At 51.5% G+C, this 18,832-nt stretch overlaps 1 protein-coding gene across 1 annotated transcript; it reads right to left on the bottom strand.

Annotated features, from left to right (window-relative positions):
- Nucleotides 1-1,571: 1,571 nt before the first annotated feature.
- On the bottom strand, nt 1,572-9,097 carry LOC136295929 (mucin-1-like). Its single transcript, XM_066194670.1, has 3 exons — nt 8,902-9,097; nt 6,116-6,236; nt 1,572-5,479 (listed from the first exon to the last, which is right to left on the bottom strand). Exons 1-3 carry the CDS (start codon nt 8,969-8,971, stop codon nt 4,387-4,389), a joined length of 1,284 nt encoding a protein of 427 aa, XP_066050767.1. The 5' UTR covers nt 8,972-9,097; the 3' UTR covers nt 1,572-4,386.
- Between the last annotated feature and the right edge of the window lie 9,735 nt (nt 9,098-18,832).

Below are 18,832 nucleotides of genomic sequence, written 5' to 3'. Positions count from 1 at the left end.
GGCCACCTCAAGCCCTCCTTCACATTGGCACCCCCCAGCCACTCTCTGGAGCAGGACATTGTGCCTGGGACTGTCATCCCTGGATGACTTTTAAAACACTTGGGAGAAAACCAGCCAGTGCTGAGAACAGCTCTCTGGTAACACTCAGTTCTCCCCAGGGCCAGCTTCATCAGACACATTTCCTGCTGATGGAGGCTCAAGATCCACCGCTCTGGATGGACCTCAAGGAGCTTCTGCAGAGCCGTGTTTCTTTTCCTGGCAAAAGATCTGGCCTAGGATGCTCTGCTTCCCCTTTTTCAGGATTTGAAGCCATGTCTGTGGAAGCCAGATGACTCACAACTCCCTGAAGACTTTTGATGTTTCTTCTTTTATCCTTTGGAAAGGGAAAGGCTGATATGCAGACGTTCATTGTTAAGTGCTGGAAAGCCCCTCTGTAGGTCCAAGTTTTCCTTTAATTTGGATGGACTCTGAAGAATGTGCTTGTTTACATAAAAAAGCAACAGCATCCTTGTTATTCTACACGAGGAGGAGGAGGGAAGCTGAGGGGACACGTCAGATGCAGCCTTTGCCAGCAATGGTGCCAGTGAGGGGCAAAGGAGTTGGGCAGAACAGCCCTGTGCTGGGTTTGGGGTCTCAGTGGGTGACTGAGCAATCTCGGCTGTGCTGGAAAACACAACCACAGACATCGTGTACTGCAAGAGGAAGGCACTACAAGAGCAGTTGGGCTGCAAAGGCAGGAGAAAAGGGGCATCACCCAGAGCCTGAAACTTGTTCCCAAGGAGGTGGTGGGAGGGTTTGGATTAAGTTTTTCCTGTTTTCTTCTGTTCTACTCAGTCACTTTGAATCTTTTCTAGCGTAGACCAAACTCTACCCCTGAGGCAGCCCATGGAGCTCCAGGAGAAGCAGGAGAAGGTGTGTGGAGGGACACCCTCGGCACAAGGTCCTTCCCTGCACTGCCAGACACCAACACCAGCAAAGCCACGAAGTGTGTGGCACCCAGAGCCTGGGGTCTGAGCACCCAAAACCTACAGAGGAGCACCCCCTGAGCAGCCCTGCTGGCGCCAGCTCTGCCTGTCAGAAATGATCGGAAATGATTCATCCTGTCACGCCTGGCTGGTTTGCACCGCCTCCTCCTTCCTTGCCTGCCCTCTCCACATAAGAGAGGAGAAACGAAATTAAAAAGAAAAAGTGCTTTCATTTCCTTGGAGTTTTGTTATCCCCCAAATGACCCTTGTGGCCTGGTGATTCAGCTACAGGAAATTTTCATTGACTTCTGCATCTCCCTAGAAAGGCACGGGGCTGAGAGATGGCTGGGATGAGAGCCCCTGAAATGTAGGGAAGATGCTCATCCCTGACCCTCTTGCTTCTGCCAGCTCCCCATTCCAGGCAAACCCCTGAGAACTGACTCTTTCACTGGGTTGCTCTTCCCACCTCTCCAGCACCAAAGAGCAGAAGACAAGGGCAGCCCAAGCCCTGCCTGGGGTAGGAGAGGTCCTATCTCAGCCCTTGCCCTCTTGCCTCCTTGCAGAACCGACTTTGAGAGTAACACTTGGTGTCTCTGAGCTGCTGTTTGGCCTTAGCTTTCCTTAATGCAAAACCCCAGCATGTTTGTTTTCTCTATTGCCTTAGTAAGATGGGAAACACAAATCCCTGTGAAGAAATCCATTTCCCGCAAACATCTGCAAGATCAAAACCCTTAAAGGAGATGGAGCAATAGCCTAGCCACATCCACTGTGCCAGCTTTGCCATCTCTTGGTGATGCTGGGATGTTTTCCACATGAGTGCGCAGTCATAGGTGTTCATCTCTGCAGGGACCAGGCTTGGTAACTCAGCTTAAGGCTCAATCCCCTGAAGATGAAAGTTTTTAACATAAGGACTTTATTACTTTTACTTCTATAAAAATGTACAGCTCATATCTCATGCACACACTCAATGTACAAACAAACTGGAGCTTGTAACAGTCACTGTGCTCTACAGCAAGTGGTGTTTTAACCCCCAGAAACGGGTGGCACCCACAGGCTCCATCCTCCCTCCCACACTGCCCATTGCAGAGAGAGGAACAGCAGTGTCCCCCTGTCCTGGGTTTCACCTGTCCCCTGTGAGGGTGCCAGCACCCTGCCTGCAAACAGCTGAGGGATAGGAGAGGGGAGTAGGGAAGGCAGGAGCACAGGGCCAGCCTGGAGAAGCAGCTCCTCCTGATGAGCTCCAGTGGGATCAGGGCAGCTGGGAGATGTTGGGAGCTAGTGGTGGAGCTGAAAGCAGTGTCCTTTCAAAGACTGGTGGGACTCCAAGTGATCTGACCGGTGCACATCCATCTCTCCAGCACTGCTCCAAGACAAGCACTTCACCTGCAGCAGACAAGTGTCCACTCCATTTGCTGAAGGGCCTGGAGAGTGATCCAGCTCCCATGGACATGCACAAGCTATCTAAGACCAGCAACAAAATAGACAAGGCACAGTGTTATCCAGTGCTGCCAAAAAGGTCTCGACTCCAGGCAGCTCAGACAGGACATTATACACATTCAAAAGCTACAAAACTTTCTTACAAAAATAATGTTTCTAGTGTTTCATATAAAAATAATGCACAGTACATCACCCCACGAGTTCCAGCTGTGCACAAGTGAGGTGCACGGGGAGGTGGCACTGACAGAGCCAGATTTGCCCTCTAGGAAAATCAACCCCAACCAGAGTCCCACAGCTGAGCTGCTGCTCAAGGAAGGATTTCATTCCAGATTAATCATTGCAATTAATCTGATTTCATCCTGTACTTGCAAAGGCCAAGATGAATCTCTCGAGTCAACAAAATGCAGAAGTAAGGGATGTGTGATGGCAGAAAGCAAACACAGTTGTAGCCTGTCCTCTCCCCCTGCAGGGCTGGATGGATGCCCCGAAGGTGCAATCTGACAGATCTAGCAGGCCACATTCCTCCAGCTCTGCTTTAGGGCTGGCCCATCATTTCTGATGACCTTGCTTATTATGTTTTTCCTTTCATCTTCTGCATGCATATCTGTACTTAGGGATCTGATCCACTGAGGTTGGTTAGGATCTGACCCTTGATATGTATCTACTTACAAAGCATCATATCATGAAGACCTTTGCACACTCCAGCAGAATCCATCCTGGAGTCAAAGTTTAATAAGAGCTTTCAGGACTTGACCACAGATAAAACATAAGACTTATGTACAGCAATGTCAGAATGTGTAAAAATCAAAATCAATCTGGGGTTAAAAAAGCCCGGTTCTGTTACAGTGCTTTCACAGCCTGGTGATCAGGGCTATCCAAATCCGAAAACTAAAATGCGACTGAAGTATAGGACCATGAACAGGAATTCTGTGCTTTTTTTGTGTGTGTGGATCAGCAGATGTGCTTATTCTTAGAGAGAAAATGGGATCAAAAGGATGTTATGCCTGCTGTGGTAGAGTAATTCCTGCATGACTACATCCAGAATTGCCTTTAGCTCCACATTTCCTGGGTTTTGTGCCTGCAGAGAACAGCAAAAATGTTCCAGTGACAACACAGGAATAGCAAAATTATTGTGTGACTTCTTGTTTTCTCTCATTTGCGAAGATTCATCAGCATTATCCTGCCCTGGTGTTAGATGCAGCTGGACACAAGGTGCATCAGCTGGCAGGAGGAGTTTATTGCATTGATTTGCCAAGAACCCACTCTCAGAATTCATCTGCAAGAAGAAATGCCCATAGCTGCTAAAAGGAAGGGCCTGATTTCAAGGAGGAGACAGACTGTGAGTTGCCAGCTTCTCTGAATACAAGATCTGAAGCACTGACCTTCAGTCCCCTGATCAGATGCAGTGTTGGTCAACTATTTCTGAAAAGCTGGGCTATCCTTCGTGTCTCCAGCAAGAGAAAATGATGAGAGTAAATTCAATCAGCCCAAGGAGAGCCAGCACCCAGCTGGCCACCAGCTTCAGTCTTGGTCTGACAGAGCAGAGACCTGAAGTGCAAAGAAAGAAGCAGCAGAGAGTTTAAGTGCAAATTGTGTGAGTTTGGTGTTAGGATTGCTTAAGGTGGCTGAGCCCAAGTCCAGCAGTGTGGGTGGGTGAGTGGCTTCTTGCCTGGGCCATGGTGAACCACAGAAAAATTCCCAACAGCAACTTGGAAAATCACATCACCTGGCAAAGAGCCACCAATAGCAATAGAAGAGCCACAACAGTGCCAGTAGAAAAGAAGTGTCTCCCTTATTTCCAAAACACTGTGATTGGTCAACGATGAAGTAGATATATTGTTGGGCATTCTGCTCTACAAAAAAATCAGTTTTCTCTGTGATTTTTATTCCCAGACTTGCTTCCTACTGGTCACCAGTTCAGCATGAACAGCTTTTCTGCAGCAACATACATACAGTTGGGCCAGAAATGTCTGCCATGAAGCATTCATATTACTTCCATTGGATAGGCATTGTCTTGATGTCCTGCCTGCTGGTAGAGCAAGCCCTGTACCATTTCTCTTGATGTTTCTTCTGGTTTGACTCCAAATTTCAGATACAACCATACAAGAGCAACACTGCCAACCATCAGTCCACATGCCACAGAAACTGGGATGACAAAGTGCATTTGAGACTTTGACAAGAAGCTGGGCAGATTTTTTGGCCTGACTGTGATCATCTGCACTCTGGCTTGGCCTGAGAATGCCTGGTGAGTAAAAACTACTGTGTCTGAAGGCTCTTGCTTCCCTGCAGGTGATGAATAATCAAATGTTGTAGTGCCAAACACATCTGCAGAGGGACCAACAACCCGGCTGGTATGGACAGAAGCAGCTTTGTCCATGGCAGTGGTGGAGCTTAGAGTAGAAATGGAAGTAGTCTGTGGTGCTGTCTCTGTGACTGTTGTGGTCTTCATGCTGTCCCAGATGGAGGGGAGATGTGATCTAGAGCTGCTGGAAGCAGTGTCTGGTGCGTTGGCTCTGGCACTTGTAGTGTCCAGGGCTCCATTTGTAGAAAGTAGAGATTGGTTTGACCCTTTAGCAGCAGCCATCAGGTCTGAATTTGAGTTAGGAGAAGCCGTACCTTGAACAGTAGGGTGAGGGGTGGGCTGGCTGGAGCCCACACCTGCTGCAACAGTTGTTGAAGACACAGAAGAATTTGAAGACTCTCTCTTTGCTTCTGGAGTGACCTCAGAGTGCACAGCCTCTTCCTGTATCACAGGGGTGGATCCTGCAGGGAGCTGGATGGGGTCCTGCCTGCCCAGTGGGGACTTGCTGGACACCTCTGTCCTGGCAGCAGGAGCACGTATTCTCTCCCTAACTGCTGTTCCAGTCCCTTGGAAGAAACTAGTTGGAGCAGTGGTTTGAGATGAAGCCACTTCTGGAAGACCAACGTGTCTCTCAAGACTACCAGGCTCTTCTGCTGAGGTGACACCACGTGATGGCACCACTGTGGCCTTCTTCCCATCCAGTTTGTCTTTGATCTTCTGCACCCAGCCTTCCCTTGAATCTGCACAAATCTCCATGGACTTCAGAGTAATCAATCTGAAAATAAAAAAGGGATCACTCACTGGATAAAGAAAACACTGGTTTAGGTGATCAGAGCTATGGGGAAGGTGTGCAGATAGCAAGTGTTGTCTGCATGATTCATTTCAGGAAGGGCAGGTGCCTCTGATATCTGAATGAATGAACAGCAGCTGAACATGACTCATGGGCGAAGGGTTTTCCCCTAAGAAGTTTTTCACTTTCAAATGCATTGTCCTGCTTGGACACAACATTTCCCTCTTGCACTCAGGGCAGAAAGCTCCACAGGCACCAGCTGCCCCGGGGCACACATTCGTGAAGGCAAAACCCTCTGATTTACGGGTTGATGTGAGACTTTCCAAGGTCAACCCAGCAGTTTCACTTTGGAGCCACCCCCTGGGCTGCAATAAAATGGTGTCAGTGGTGCATTAACTTCAGCACAAGCAGAAAACAATTATCCCAAAGAAAAGAAATGGAGCTTTTCTCATTTCCAGACAAGCTCACAAGTCTGAATCTGTCTTCAGACAAAATATCTGCTTTCAGAGAAACACATGAGCTCTCTCCCCGTGTCGTTCCTCTGTCCTGCCAAGTACGTCCCTCAGTCCCTTTCCCCATCCATTTCACCCTGATCCCACTTGGAAGTGGGGCAGCACTTACATGGTGGCTTGTTTTTTGCAGCTGGGTTCAGTCAAGCGGTAGCTCCTGATCTTCTTCTCCGGTAACTGCCTTGTAAAACCTGTGCACTCTATCGAACACTTCAGAGGTGCTTTGGGTTGCCCTGAAATAAAAATTTCACCTCATTAAATGTTGGCTTTTCATCTGGGCCTCTCAAAACCAGCACTGTTTCTTTTCTCCCCTTCTCCAGGGAAGAGTCCAAAGCTTGCCACAAAAAGTTTCCAGTCCCTGCTAACTGAGAGGAAGACAGATCCTGATGAAGACAAAGCTAAATTTGCTTGTAGCACATGTAATAAGATACCCAGAAAACTAGGGGGGTCGGGGGGGGTGCAAAAGCACTGTGAAAATTGTGGGCTTTTGGGACAGCATTTCAGCTTGTCCTGTAGAATGTGCAAGCCCCTGGACCTGCAGGTCCTTTCCCCTTTGAGTACCAGGAGGACTGGTCTCAGCACAATGCCTAGAAAATACACTTCTTCATCCCCCAAAGACCTGCTGCAACCCTCACCAGAGCACTCTGGGTGCAGGAGATGCAGACCAGTGGGGAGGGAGCTCTGCTCTCTCCTTATCAATCTTATCTCTTCCTCCTGTGGGACTTCCCCGCCAGGTGAGCACCCTGCCTCTCTTCTTGCTGGTACACAGTCTCTGAACGCCACCTGGGCTCAGAGAAAGGGTGCAGAGAAAGAACCTTTTGGTGAAGGGAGCTTCATTCCCACAGGTATCTCAGCAGCCCAGCTTCCCAAAAATATCTTTTTGACCTCCACCAGAAAATACGGTTTTCAGTTTGTGAAGTGTAAAAACAACCCCCGCCTCCGACCCCTTCAAGGGGCACGGCCAGTCACACCACTGGGGGCCATTCCTGCCTGCATCCACCTCCCACGGCAGGCACTTGCACAATACATCCTGCCAACTTGTTCCTGACATCCCTGGGGACAAGATTTACAACAACAAGCCCTGATTTATCTGTGGCTTCTGTGAAGAAATGAACTGGCATCTGGTTTCAATCAGGCTGTCTCTTACAAAATGTTGCCTCTGATTCCCAAGTGAATGTGGCAAATTTTATGCAGTTCAGTTAGGAATGATCCACGTACCAGGTACAAGAATGAGCATCAATACAGGAACACTCTGAAGCATTTGAATAATTTACTGGGTAAAACCCTGGTTGCAAAGAAATCCTGAAGAAAAACACTGGCCCCTCTACAGAAGCCCATTTCCACCTCTAGGTCAAGTCAAGTTAAAGCAAAACTCTTTTTTCATGCAATAATGTCTTCTGTGGCTCTTTAGGGTCAAAAATTCCCTGCTCAGGGGCAGCTGACTTGCCAATTAATTCCCATTAGCCCGAGGATATCCTGCTGGTGTCCTCCACTGTCAAGAGCACAGTTCAACAAAACAGGCACAGTGACAAGAGGGCCACACCATCCCTGTGGGTAGCCAGGGACATGCATGGTGGGGAGCAGTCCCTGACTGCTCCCAAAGGCCCTGTTCCTTTGAGAACCCTGAACTGATTTTACAATTATAAGCACCAGTGCAAATGGTTTCCATTTTGTTGAACTCTTGGTAGGTTTTTCCCAGAGTGGAGGAGCTTGGGAAGCACCTTCCAAGGACAGAGGGGTGCCACAGGGAGCATGGAGCCCTCCTCCTGGGGTACACAACCCTGCTTCTCGGAGCTGCAGCTGAGTCTTTGCAAAAGGGATCTGGGAGTTTCTCCACCCGGGACCACTGCTCTCAGGAGCCACTGGCACCTGCTTTTCAGCACAGTTCCTCAAAAGACCCAGGGAGCTTCGCAGAGCCAGCCCTATTTCCTCATTGTGGAGGAAATGGTTGCTTGGCCATGGGTGAGCAGAGCCAGGCAGCGCCAAGCAGGCAGCGGGTTCCCAGGGCAGGGTGAGCTGCCCGGTGTCCCTGCTGCCCACTTTTCTCGGGCCAGCCCTGGAGAACCGGCCCAGAGGTGTGAGGAGGGAGGAGCTCCATCCCCAGCTGCCCGTGCTGTCCTCGCTCCCCTCCTCTGGTGGCAGCAGGACACAGATCTCAGGGGCTCTTTGCCCCTCTCCCTTCCCACCGTGGGAACAGATCCCCCCTCGGTTCTGGGCGAAGTCCAGCCTCGCCCGCGGTGCTGAGAGCCTGTGACAGCCCAGCACCACCCTGCTGAGGGGCTGCCTTGGGCAGCGACCACTGACCTGTGCCACGGGCCACCGGCAGCGAGCCCAGCCCCGGCAGAGTGAGCCCACCACGGCCCAGAGCTCTGACCCCGCTCAGCACCACCCGGAGCTCGCAGAGATCTTTATCCAGGGAGCAGGAGAGCGTTTCCCACTTGCACACACACACACACACACACACACTGCAGGTGACAACCCCCCGCCGCACAGTGATGGCAGCACCAGCACTCTCAGGACAGGGTGCACCCTTGGCCAGGCTGCAGTCTTCCTGTCACGTCCCCAGGGACGTGAAAAAAAGGGGGAGAAGAAGCACATTATGCTTTTTTCCTAAGACAGGTTATCAGGAAGCCTCTCCCGATCTGCCCGCAGGCGCGACAAAAGCCCTCACGGGGCTGCTCGGATGTCCCTGCTGCCAGCAGCATTGCGGCCATTGGCGTGTCCCCCCCCAGCCCCCTCCAACCCGGCCTGATCCTGCTGCGAGATCCCCTGCATCCCACAGAGGTCCCGACAGCCTGATCCGGAGCCACCTTCCCCCTTCCCCGGCCCCATCACCGCGCCCTCGTGAAGCTGGCTGTTCCCTGGGGACGGCGGGGGGCCAGCGGAGCTGAGGCTCACCTCCAGCCAGGGACACCAGGCACAGGGCCCACAGCGGCGGCAGCAGGGTCCGGAGACAGGCGGCCTCCATGTTCCCGTGGTGGGCAGAAGGAAAGGCAGGCAGGGAGGGATTACCGGCAGTATTTCCCACTCCCGGCTGCTTATTGCATCCTCCGGAGCCACACAGATGCTGCCGCTCATTCGAGATTTATGAAACCCCGAGACAGAGCTTTAGTTGTTATTCAGCTCCCAACACGTGTCCAGGGTGACGACAGGAGGCGGAGGGAAAAGAGGGGGAGAGGGGAGGGAATAGCGACGGCTGTGGAGCGGGATGGCAGCTGGAATTCCCCAGATGTAGTACACCAGCTTTTCCTAACGCAGCCCCAGACTACTTGGCAAAGTATTCAGGCAAGGACTTCCAGTGGTCGGCTGCTCCCTCCTTCTCTCCCACCAATGTGTCTCTTGGCCTGTGCCAAGGCATCACTGTCCTCAGTAATGTAAAGCTCTCCCCACCTCCAGCTACAGCTCCCTGCTGCTCAGTAAGCTCATTAATTATCCAAAATGCCAAAGCAGTTATTCCTTTCCTTTTTGGCAGCCATCTTATAACAGCAGTCATTAGGCCAAAAGAGATGGAATTTGCTAATCAAGATTATGAGTTCATCAGTTACACTTTAACCTCAGGCCAGGCTGCCTCTAAAGGAGCATCACCAAAGAGAGGGGTGAGCAGGGACCCGGTGACTCTGCAGGCAGCTCCTGTGCCCTGGCCGTGCTGTCTGCAGAGTGTGCTCGCTATGACAGCCTGATTTTCCATACACACAGGGGCTCAGACATCAGGGTCTTGCTGATGCTGAGAGCTGGAGTCCCCCAGCTCTGCAAGAACCAGGCTCTCTCAGGGCTTTCCGGCACCAGCCCCAAGCCAGGTTAGAAGCAAACATACCAACAATGCAGTCACATCCTGCACCTTTACTTTCTCTTTCTTGTCCCGTCCCAGGAGACAGAACAATTTTCCTTTGCCAGCTCCCTCATCTGAAAGATGAAGATAAGCCCAAGACCGAGTCTATAACTGCCTCAGAAATCTGTTTGGCCAATGTTTTCTTAGGGCTGGTGGAAATCTGGAATCGCTGTGCTGTGGGAAATTCCAATGGTTCCAGTCAGGATTTTAGTTTTTAAAAGAGAAAACCCCCAGGTTTCCATATTTTCATTTGGGGAAAATCCCAGCCTGCAAATTCAGCTTTTGCTTATATTGTATTAGAAGAAAGAGCCCATTTCAAGGAAATAAAATTTTTAAAAAGGCTTGAAACAGTCTGTTTGATCCAGCAAGAACAGAACATGCTGAGTTTGTTGTCACGTTTTCTGGCCCTTCCTCAAACGATGTTTTCTTAGGCTCAACAGAGCCTTACAGGAAACTTTTGTCCCAGGAAATGGCATCTCTGAAGCCATCAGGCCCTACGGCTGCAGGAAGTGATGACACAGCCCACACATGCTCACATCTCCCCTGAAGAAACAGGTTCTGCTTCTTCTGCTAAGGGTTTGCTACCAGAGATAGGTAAAACTGAGGAAGGACTCTGATATTCAGGTAAGTGGGAGGAGGAGTGCTTTGTTTGCCAAAGGCATGACTTGCCATAGGCGTTGTTTTAAGGCACAAACTGCTCCCTGGCAGATAATGCAGCTGCTGTTCCTCTGCAGATTGGGCTGGACATGTTTTACCTGGCAGAGGACTCCTCTAGGTCACTTTTGTATGTCTCCATTTGCTCCCTGTGAGCTCAGCAGCTGGATTTGGAGGTGACATCTACACAGGGAAATTCCACACAAGGAATGTGGCAGGAAGCTGAGGCAGCTGCAGCCTCAGCTTGGCTTTGTGGGACACCACAAGCCATCAAGTGCTGGCAGCAGTGAGGGCCTAAGCCACCACGAAGCCCTGTATTTCCCACCAAAAGCAGGACACAGAGGTACAGCAACTGCCTCCAATGGGAGCAGGCAGCTCCAATGAGTAGTGACGAACCTGGGCTGCAGCTGGCAGAAAACTGGCACCACCACTCCCAACCTACTTCCTATACCACCCTCCCATCCTACCCCACATCTGCTCCTCCACACAGTGGCAGACCCTTACTTCTTTGAGGTCTTGCAGCATTGAAGAACCTAAAGTTAGAGGATCTGATGTATTCCAGGAGATATTCCTGATATAACTAGTGGTAAACCACAGGCATTGTGTCAGTCTGACAGTGGAGGATCTCAGAACTCCTCTGAGCTCATCTTCCCTTCAACAGATTTTAGCTTCTTTAGGTACAGTAGGAATTGTCTGGGTGCTTGTTTTCTCAGTTTGACTTAGTTTCACTTTAGTTTCTGGGATAGCAGGTTATTTTTCATTGTAGATCTGGGCCTGTAGATTAAATTGTGGTATGGATGAGCAGTCAGGTGACCTCCTACATGAGAAATCGCAGAATCAGCAGCATCCAAGTGATGGAGTGTGCAGCCCTGTGAGTCAGGGACATCCAAGCCTTCAGGGAAACAAAGAGCAGAAAGTCAGCTTATCCCAGCCTGTTCCCATTCCTCCTCGGGAGATTTCTTGAGGTTACCCTTTGCATCCAAAGGCGCTCTGAAGGGTGTTACAGTGCCAAAGCAAAGCAGTAGATAACAGGAAGAGGGTTAGATTTCCCCCCCTGTATGTAACTACAGTATGGCTGAGGAAGGTTTGGAAACATGGACAAGGAAAAAACATTCACAAACATTCACCTGTGCTCCTGCCATGGAGTTTGGGCAGAGGGAGCACACACTGGACACTGGGCAGCAACAGGGGGTCCTGCAAGCTCTGGGCCTTCCAGCATTGCCCCAGGTGTGACCCTCAGCATCCACAAAAGGATGTCACACCAGACAGTTCAGTGTCCATACTGGAGTCTGTGTTCTCTGCCTCCAACTGCTGCTCTGAAGACATTTTTGTATCAGGACAGATGTTCTGCTACCTAAACACTGGTTTTGATACCCACAAAAGGAAAACAAGGTCTGCTGGGGACATTGGTGACAGGCACCAGGCACACTGAGAAGCCTGATCTATTGTCATCTCCTAACCTTTGATTGCTGACTGGCATCCCTTAGCCAGGAACTCATTTATTGCTCCAAACCAGATACCACAGGTCCAAGTTCCAGATCCCATCTTACCCAGGAGGGACATGAAAACAGATCCAGCATTTCCCACCCACCACAGCTTCCCCAGGTGTGCACAGTTGGAGCTGTGCAAAGGGTCAAGGTCCTCACAGGTGGAGGAAATATATGACTAATGCCTGAGGAATTGCTCTTGAAGGCAAAAAGCACCTTGAACCTGCAAAGCTTTATATGCAAAACAATATAGAAAGAGAATGTGGGCTAAACAATCAGGCAATGGCACCAGAACACCTCCCATCTCCTTCAGGGAGTTTCCGTGCTGGGAATTTTTGCTATTTGGTTCTTTGTGAAAGAAGAACTGTTTGTTACAGTAGATTTGTATTCCTTGAAATAAGGTCAAGACTGAGAATTAAAAGAGAAAGTCAGTGAGAGCTAGGAGCCTGTATCTGACCTGATAGAAAGATACCAGAGTGGATCAGATGAGAATGTTGATGATTTCCACTTCATGGGAAGCAGGTTCAGGAGCTCCCAAGGCCTCAGGAATTGGTGACACTAGAGCAGAGCCTGGTAACAGGCACTGACAGCATCCTTGTCTGCCCACAGTATTGTCCTCCATCCCAGAGGCTTGCTGGAAAGAGGCAGCAGGAACATTTAGCTTTTGGGATGACCTAGCCAGTGTTGGTGCTGCAAGGGAGACACACTGGCACATGACTCTAGCTCTGGACATACCTAAAGGATTTTCTCACTCCCCTGACAAAGCTCTCAGCTACCGCATGGCAGCTCATCCTCACAGTAACCCACTTCTCCTCAGTGGCATTGGCAGCTCAGCTACTGCTCTGGCACAAACCAACCCACCAAGTCCCTCTCTCCTGGCCAAGGACACCAGTGCCAAACTCAGGAGAAGGCTCCTTAGTGCCAAATGTGACCTCCTTCTTTGGAGATGCCCTTTGGAGAAGCCTCTGTGCTTCATGTAAAGCCATTACTTGAGCCATTACTGTAATAAGGAAGAGAATTGAATGCCAGGGGATCCAGAGAGTCTGCTTGGCACCGCATGATTTTGTATTTTCTCACATTTAAGAATAAAGCAGGAAATGAGAAGCAGATGTCTGGACTGGTCTGCAGCCAGTGTCTCCACAGGGGACGGAAAAACTCCAATTTTGGAAGTACCGACCACTCTGGGGCTTGTGTTTTAAGGAAACTGCTTTATGTAGAAAATGTTTTCAAAAGTCATAGAGAACATCACACTGGCTTTCACTTCTCTGAACACAATGGCTTCCTCCTTCTCTGTAATTGAGAACAAATTTGAGGTCCAGCACACAGTGCAAAGTGCTGATACTCTGTATTTTCCACAGCTACCAGTCAGCATCCCAAGGCAGCTAGGCTGTGGAATGCAGCTCCTCCCCTGGCAGCATCACACCTGAGCTGCAAACTGTTGGCTGATCCCAGTGGGACATTGCAGGGAAAGCTGCACACCTGCAGTGGGAATTGGTGCCTCTCCTTGGCAGCTGGAGCAGCCCAGACTGAGGAAAACTCATCCTGTGCCTGTCCCATGGAGGCTGCCACAGTCTGCACTGTCTGCTGCAACAAACAAGATTGAAGTTGTTTGAATATACTGTGTCTAAAGAAACAAACACAGAGCTCTTCAGTACACAACACGGTAATGCTCTTTCTAAACATGGAAGAGTCACTTGCCTCCCACAGAGCAATGCAGCCACGGGGAGCAAGCTCTTTCCTAGGAAAGGGGATGGGGAACTCTTGGGAAAGGTGTCTGGATGGCAGAGGTGAAACCTGGGCAGCTTTTCAGCTGAGGGGAAGGAGCATGAAGGGACCCGACCAGAGCAGGGTTCTCTGGACACATCAAACCCTTGGCTCCCGCCCAAGTCCCTGCAGAGCTGGGGAGACATACTGATGTTGCAATCCTTCTGTGTAGCTACAAACCCTGAAGGGAACAGTTCCACAAAGCTGGCACGATGGAGGAGAGACAGAGGATCTGTCCCCCCAGCTCTGGGGCCCCAGGAGGAATGTGGAGCTGCTGGAGACACCACCAAGATGCTCCAAGGGCTGGAGCATCTCTGCTATGGACACAGGCTGAGAGAGCTGGCGTTGTTCAGCCTGGAGTAGAGAAGGTTCCTGGGAGACTTCAGAGCCTTTCCAGTACTAACAGGACTATAAGAGAGTTGGAGAGGGACTTTGAACAAGGGCATGGAATGACAGCACAAGGGAAGATGGCTTCAAACTGACGGAAAGCAGGGTTAGATTGGATATCTGGAATAAATTCTTCCCTGTAAGGGTGGTGAGGCCCTGGCACAGATTATCCAGAGAAGCTGTGGCTGGCCCATCCCTGGAATTGTTCAAGGCCAGACTGGATGGGGCTCTGAGCAACTTGGTCTAGTGGAAGGTGTCCCTGCCCATGGCAGAGGGTGTTGGACTAGATGGCATATAAAGATCCCTTCCAACTCACTGTTCTGTGATTCCATGATCCATAGAAAGGTGGTCTCTTGCCACTGCCCTGCAGGAAGGAGAGGTGAGAGTGGCAGCAACAGTGGTCAGGAGGGCAGGACAGAAATCCCCATGTGCCACAGGAGACCATGGCTGCTGTTGGAGCTGCTGCCAGGCTCTCCCTTGGCACGGGGGTGTGCTGCGCTTTGTCCCAGGGTGATAAAGGGGGCTCTCCCCTCCTTTGCTTCCTGGAAAAGGATTCTTCCAGAGCCCCTGTGGATTGGACAGAAGATGGGGAGCAGCAAAGTGCCATGGTTCTTCTATTTCACCTCTGCCAGAGCCTGAGGCCAGACTAGTGCCTGCTGCCTTGGCTGTGGGAGAGGATAAGACACATGCCTATTTGCAGCAGCCCCACTTATTCCCCCTATTCCTCCCTCCCATGTCAACAGGAGCAGGCAGTGCCCGTGCAAGGCATCCTCGTGTCCTGGAAGGGTGTTCCTGGCAGGAACAGCCAGGTCCTGGCCCCAGCCCTTTGCCTGGGATGTTGTGAGTCCCCATCTGCCTCAGGGCCAGCCCTCGGGCCCCATCCCACGGCATGCACGGGCCAGCACAATCAGCACCTCTCCACATGCCCTGTTCCCACTTCTCCATTCAGCGTGTCTGCACATGCTGACAGTCTGGAAGAAAGGAGCTTACCAGAAACAGCTCTGTTCTCAGAAAGGCTCACCTCTTCCCATCTCCTCTGGGCAGGAGGTGTCTGTGAGCCTTCCAACAAAGGCTGTGGGAACTATTTGACATGAGGTTACCGTTGGGCCGCGATGGTGGGTGAAGGAGAGATCCCCAAACCTCTCTCCAGTGAAGCCATGGGGCTAACCTCTAGCAGTGTCTCCATGAGGGCTGGTGGCACCTATGGGCCAGCCCCAAGAACAAGGGGGGCTGCTGCGTGCAGTGCAATGACCTGACAGATGTGGCTGTGCTGGGGCACTGGCAGCCCCCGGGCTAAGCTAAGCCCTTCCATCCCAGCATGTTTCCTATAGGATGGGATATCACAGCCTTCCAGCCTGGAGCTGTCACCCCACTCATTCCGGTCGCTTTCTCAGCCGAGCCTCAGCCACAGGCATGCACCGAGCGCCCGCGGGTGCCCGGGGTTACACACGGGCAGCAGCAAACAGCCCCAGGAGCCTGCACGGCTTCCAACAGCCAACAAGCCTTTCCGTGGCCCAGCACAATAAACAACGACACGGGCTGGGCAGAAAAACAAGCCCAGGCAAGCATTTCCCTGCCCAGGTGCTTAACTCTTTTCAAGCCTTGCTAGCTCAGCTGAGAGACCAGGGAGTCACTGGACCGCTCCCCTCCCCAACCCCAGCTTTTCTGCACCCCACGTTGTAAGAACAGGGCGTATCCTCCCCTTCCACCTCTGCCCAGAGCCTCCACACTCCTGTGGGTTTCAGCTGTAACTCCACTGGGGAGCTGCTCCCTCAACAGTGCATTTAGATGTACAGAGTCAGCCTGTTTCCAGGGCAGCATGCTTTTGCCTTAGCCAAGCTTTTTTTCTTTGGAACCATGACAGCGTCATGCCTGTCTCACTGCCTGATGCATGAGATTCCTGGGCTCCTGACCTGCCGACCTGGCTGTGGGTGTGTTTTCAGGGTCAATACAGCTGTCTTGTCGCCTAAAAGAGCATCAGATGCCAGACATTAGCACTTTTTTGTTGGCTGGGGTTAGTTAAAAAAGACAGTGCTGTGGATAAGGGTAAAAGAGATTCCTCCCCAGGCTATGATTCCTCATATCAACCCAAGGAGGCATCAGGGAAGAACTGAAGAAAGCAGAGATGAAGTATGTCTGGGATTCAAAGTGTTATTTGGGGAACAATTTCCGCCCCCCTAGGACAGCGCTGGTGTCAAACCAGGGCTATGAGCAAAGGCAGTCCTGTTCATAACTGTGCACCAAACCAAAATGAACTGTCTGCACCAAAAGCAGACGTGTCTGTGTCCCTTCTCACTGACCTGGACCACAGCCCAGAGTCCTCCCTGCCTGTGGGCATCCTCCCTGTCCAGCCCCAGCCCACGACTCCACAGAACTGCAGGTTCACCCACTCCAGGCCAGTGGGGTGAAATTTCGGGACCAAGCCAACTGCAAGGAGCAGGGCCCCCGAGGGCTCCTCCGAGCTGTGACAAAAGGGATGGGGCAGCACTCGCAAGTGCTGGAGCAAAGGCTCTCTCTGGGAGAGGCGCAAGGCAGTGGTGCAGCTGCCCCCGTGAGCCCCCTGGCATCCGCCGGGAGGAAAACCCCCCATCAGCAACGGATGCGCCGCTTCCCCTGGGCGCTCACCGGATGGCCGATAAGGAACAAACCCACCCGTGCCTGGCCCTCGGTCAGGGCCCCGCACTGGCCCCCCAGCCCTAATGTGACACACTATGAGGAAGGGACACACGTCCTTTGTCCTTTTCTGCTCTTGAAAGGGTCCCGCGGGCCCCGAGGAGCTCACACCGCGCTCTGCCCCCGGGGAAGGCTCCTGCGGAGTTTCCCGAGCTGGAGGAGCCTCTGCCTCTCTCTGCAGCAGACAATGCCATCGTGCGGCAGCGACCGCTGTCTCGGCTCACTGACGCATCCAGGCTAAAAATTCCTGCTTCCATCCCGGAGTTAATAAGCAGACCTCTCTGTCCTGCTGAAGTGCTTCCACAGCGTAAGAAGACCCCTTCGCAGGGTGCTGCTAACTAGGAGCTGGTATGGGTGATCCTGCTGGTGAGGGCTGTCCTGGTGCAGTAGGGAACACTGTGTTGCTTCAGGGACAGTCCAGTGTCTTGCCTGGCTGTGGCACCAGAGCCAAGTTAAACCAATGTAAAGCCGAAGCCATGAGTGTGTGCTGCTTTCCATCCCCTTTGTGTAATTCCTTCTGTCAGGTTGGACGCTCACCTGTGCTGCTCTCACCAACCTGTCCTTGGGCACCTGGCATGTGGAGGGCAGCTCAAACTGCACGGAGCCTTGAGAGACAGGGCTGGTCCCAGCTAGAACAGGTTCCAAAGCAGCTGTTCTGTCTCATCTCCTGCGTGGAGCACAGATCCATCCCAGCAGTGGAGTCAGGGCAATTCCTCCTTCCCATCCACAAACGTCCCTTTGCTGACTGGAGCTCACTTGACTGAGGATGCCCTGGTGCTGGGACTCTGTCAAGGACATCTCTGTGTTCTTCTGTGGAGGGGTCTGTGGGACCAGACAGAGAAAACAATCGCTAATTAAAAAGAGAGCGCCGAAACTTGGACCCATTCCTGTGCACTTCAGCCTTGGCACAGCACTCACTGCTCTCTTGGCTCCCTCGGACTCACCCAGCAGTGACATCTCCATGCTGTGGGTTGTGAGTGTTGTGCAAGGATGCAGTTAGGGGACTTCTGATAACTCCTCCCCACTCTCTGCAAAGGTCACCAGCTCAATCCAGTGAAACTATAGAGAAAACGAATCCCCAGACATGTCACATCAAATCACAGAGAAGCTAATGGGACAGAGCCACGTGGTTGCAACATATGCATTCTGCTCTATATCATTAATTTACTGATGTTAAATATTTCAGCAGGTAACTTCCAGGGCTTCCAGAACTGTCCTAGTGGCTCTGATCACAAATTATTAATCAGTAGCAAGTGAACAAGAAAAGCCTCTATGAACAAGTGCATTTCTGAGGCTCTTGGTGTTTTTTTACCTTTCAGCTGACTCCATCTGCCTTCCAGAAGATAACTCTCACCATCAAGCAGAGGCTGGCCAGCACTAAGAAGCTGTATCTGCCCCAGTTTGTCCAGTCTCAACACAAGCATGAGACATCCCATCACAAGGTAGCCTTTCCCTGCCCTTCTCCTTGCTGTTTGATGTGATATTTGAGGAGGGTGCCAAAAAAGCTGCTTGGCTTGAGCCTGCTCAGTGTGGTCCAGCAGCTTTTGATCAGCCCAGGACAGAGGTGGAAGAGCCATTGTTTACCCAGTGTGTGCTGGGCAGATGTTCTCACCCAGAATCTTCACTGGGGATCAGTGCAGAATCTTCCTCCCAGCACCTGAACCTCTCCCTGCTCTCTCTTGCCTCTCCAGTTCTCAGCAGCTGGCCTGGATCACAGCTCACTGCAGCCTTGCCCACCGGAGCTGGTGTTCAGAACTACACCCCTGGTGAGGTCTGTGAAATGCCACTGGTTCTGAGGAACAGGGACAAGGTAAGTGCTGGGATGTGGAGGTTTAACACTGCTGGAAGAGGAGAGTGATGTAATTCTGGTGGGGTGCAGCACAGCAAGTTACCTGCTGCAGCACATCCACAATAAAATGTCTTAGCACCTTTGTTCTGCAAGATGGTGGAAATCTTGCCGGGAGATTCTCCTGTGATTTTGGCCTTATGTTGGTGGTATCTAACCCAAAGGACCTTTTCTGGGGTTTCCAGATCT

Source organism: Chamaea fasciata, unplaced genomic scaffold, assembly GCF_029207755.1.
Source record: "Chamaea fasciata isolate MVZ Bird 193981 ecotype frontalis unplaced genomic scaffold, bChaFas1.0.hap1 SCAF_12, whole genome shotgun sequence".
Classification (NCBI taxonomy): domain Eukaryota; kingdom Metazoa; phylum Chordata; class Aves; order Passeriformes; family Sylviidae; genus Chamaea; species Chamaea fasciata.
Note: the sequence above shows the minus strand (reverse complement) of the source record. Positions and strands in the feature narration are given on the sequence as shown.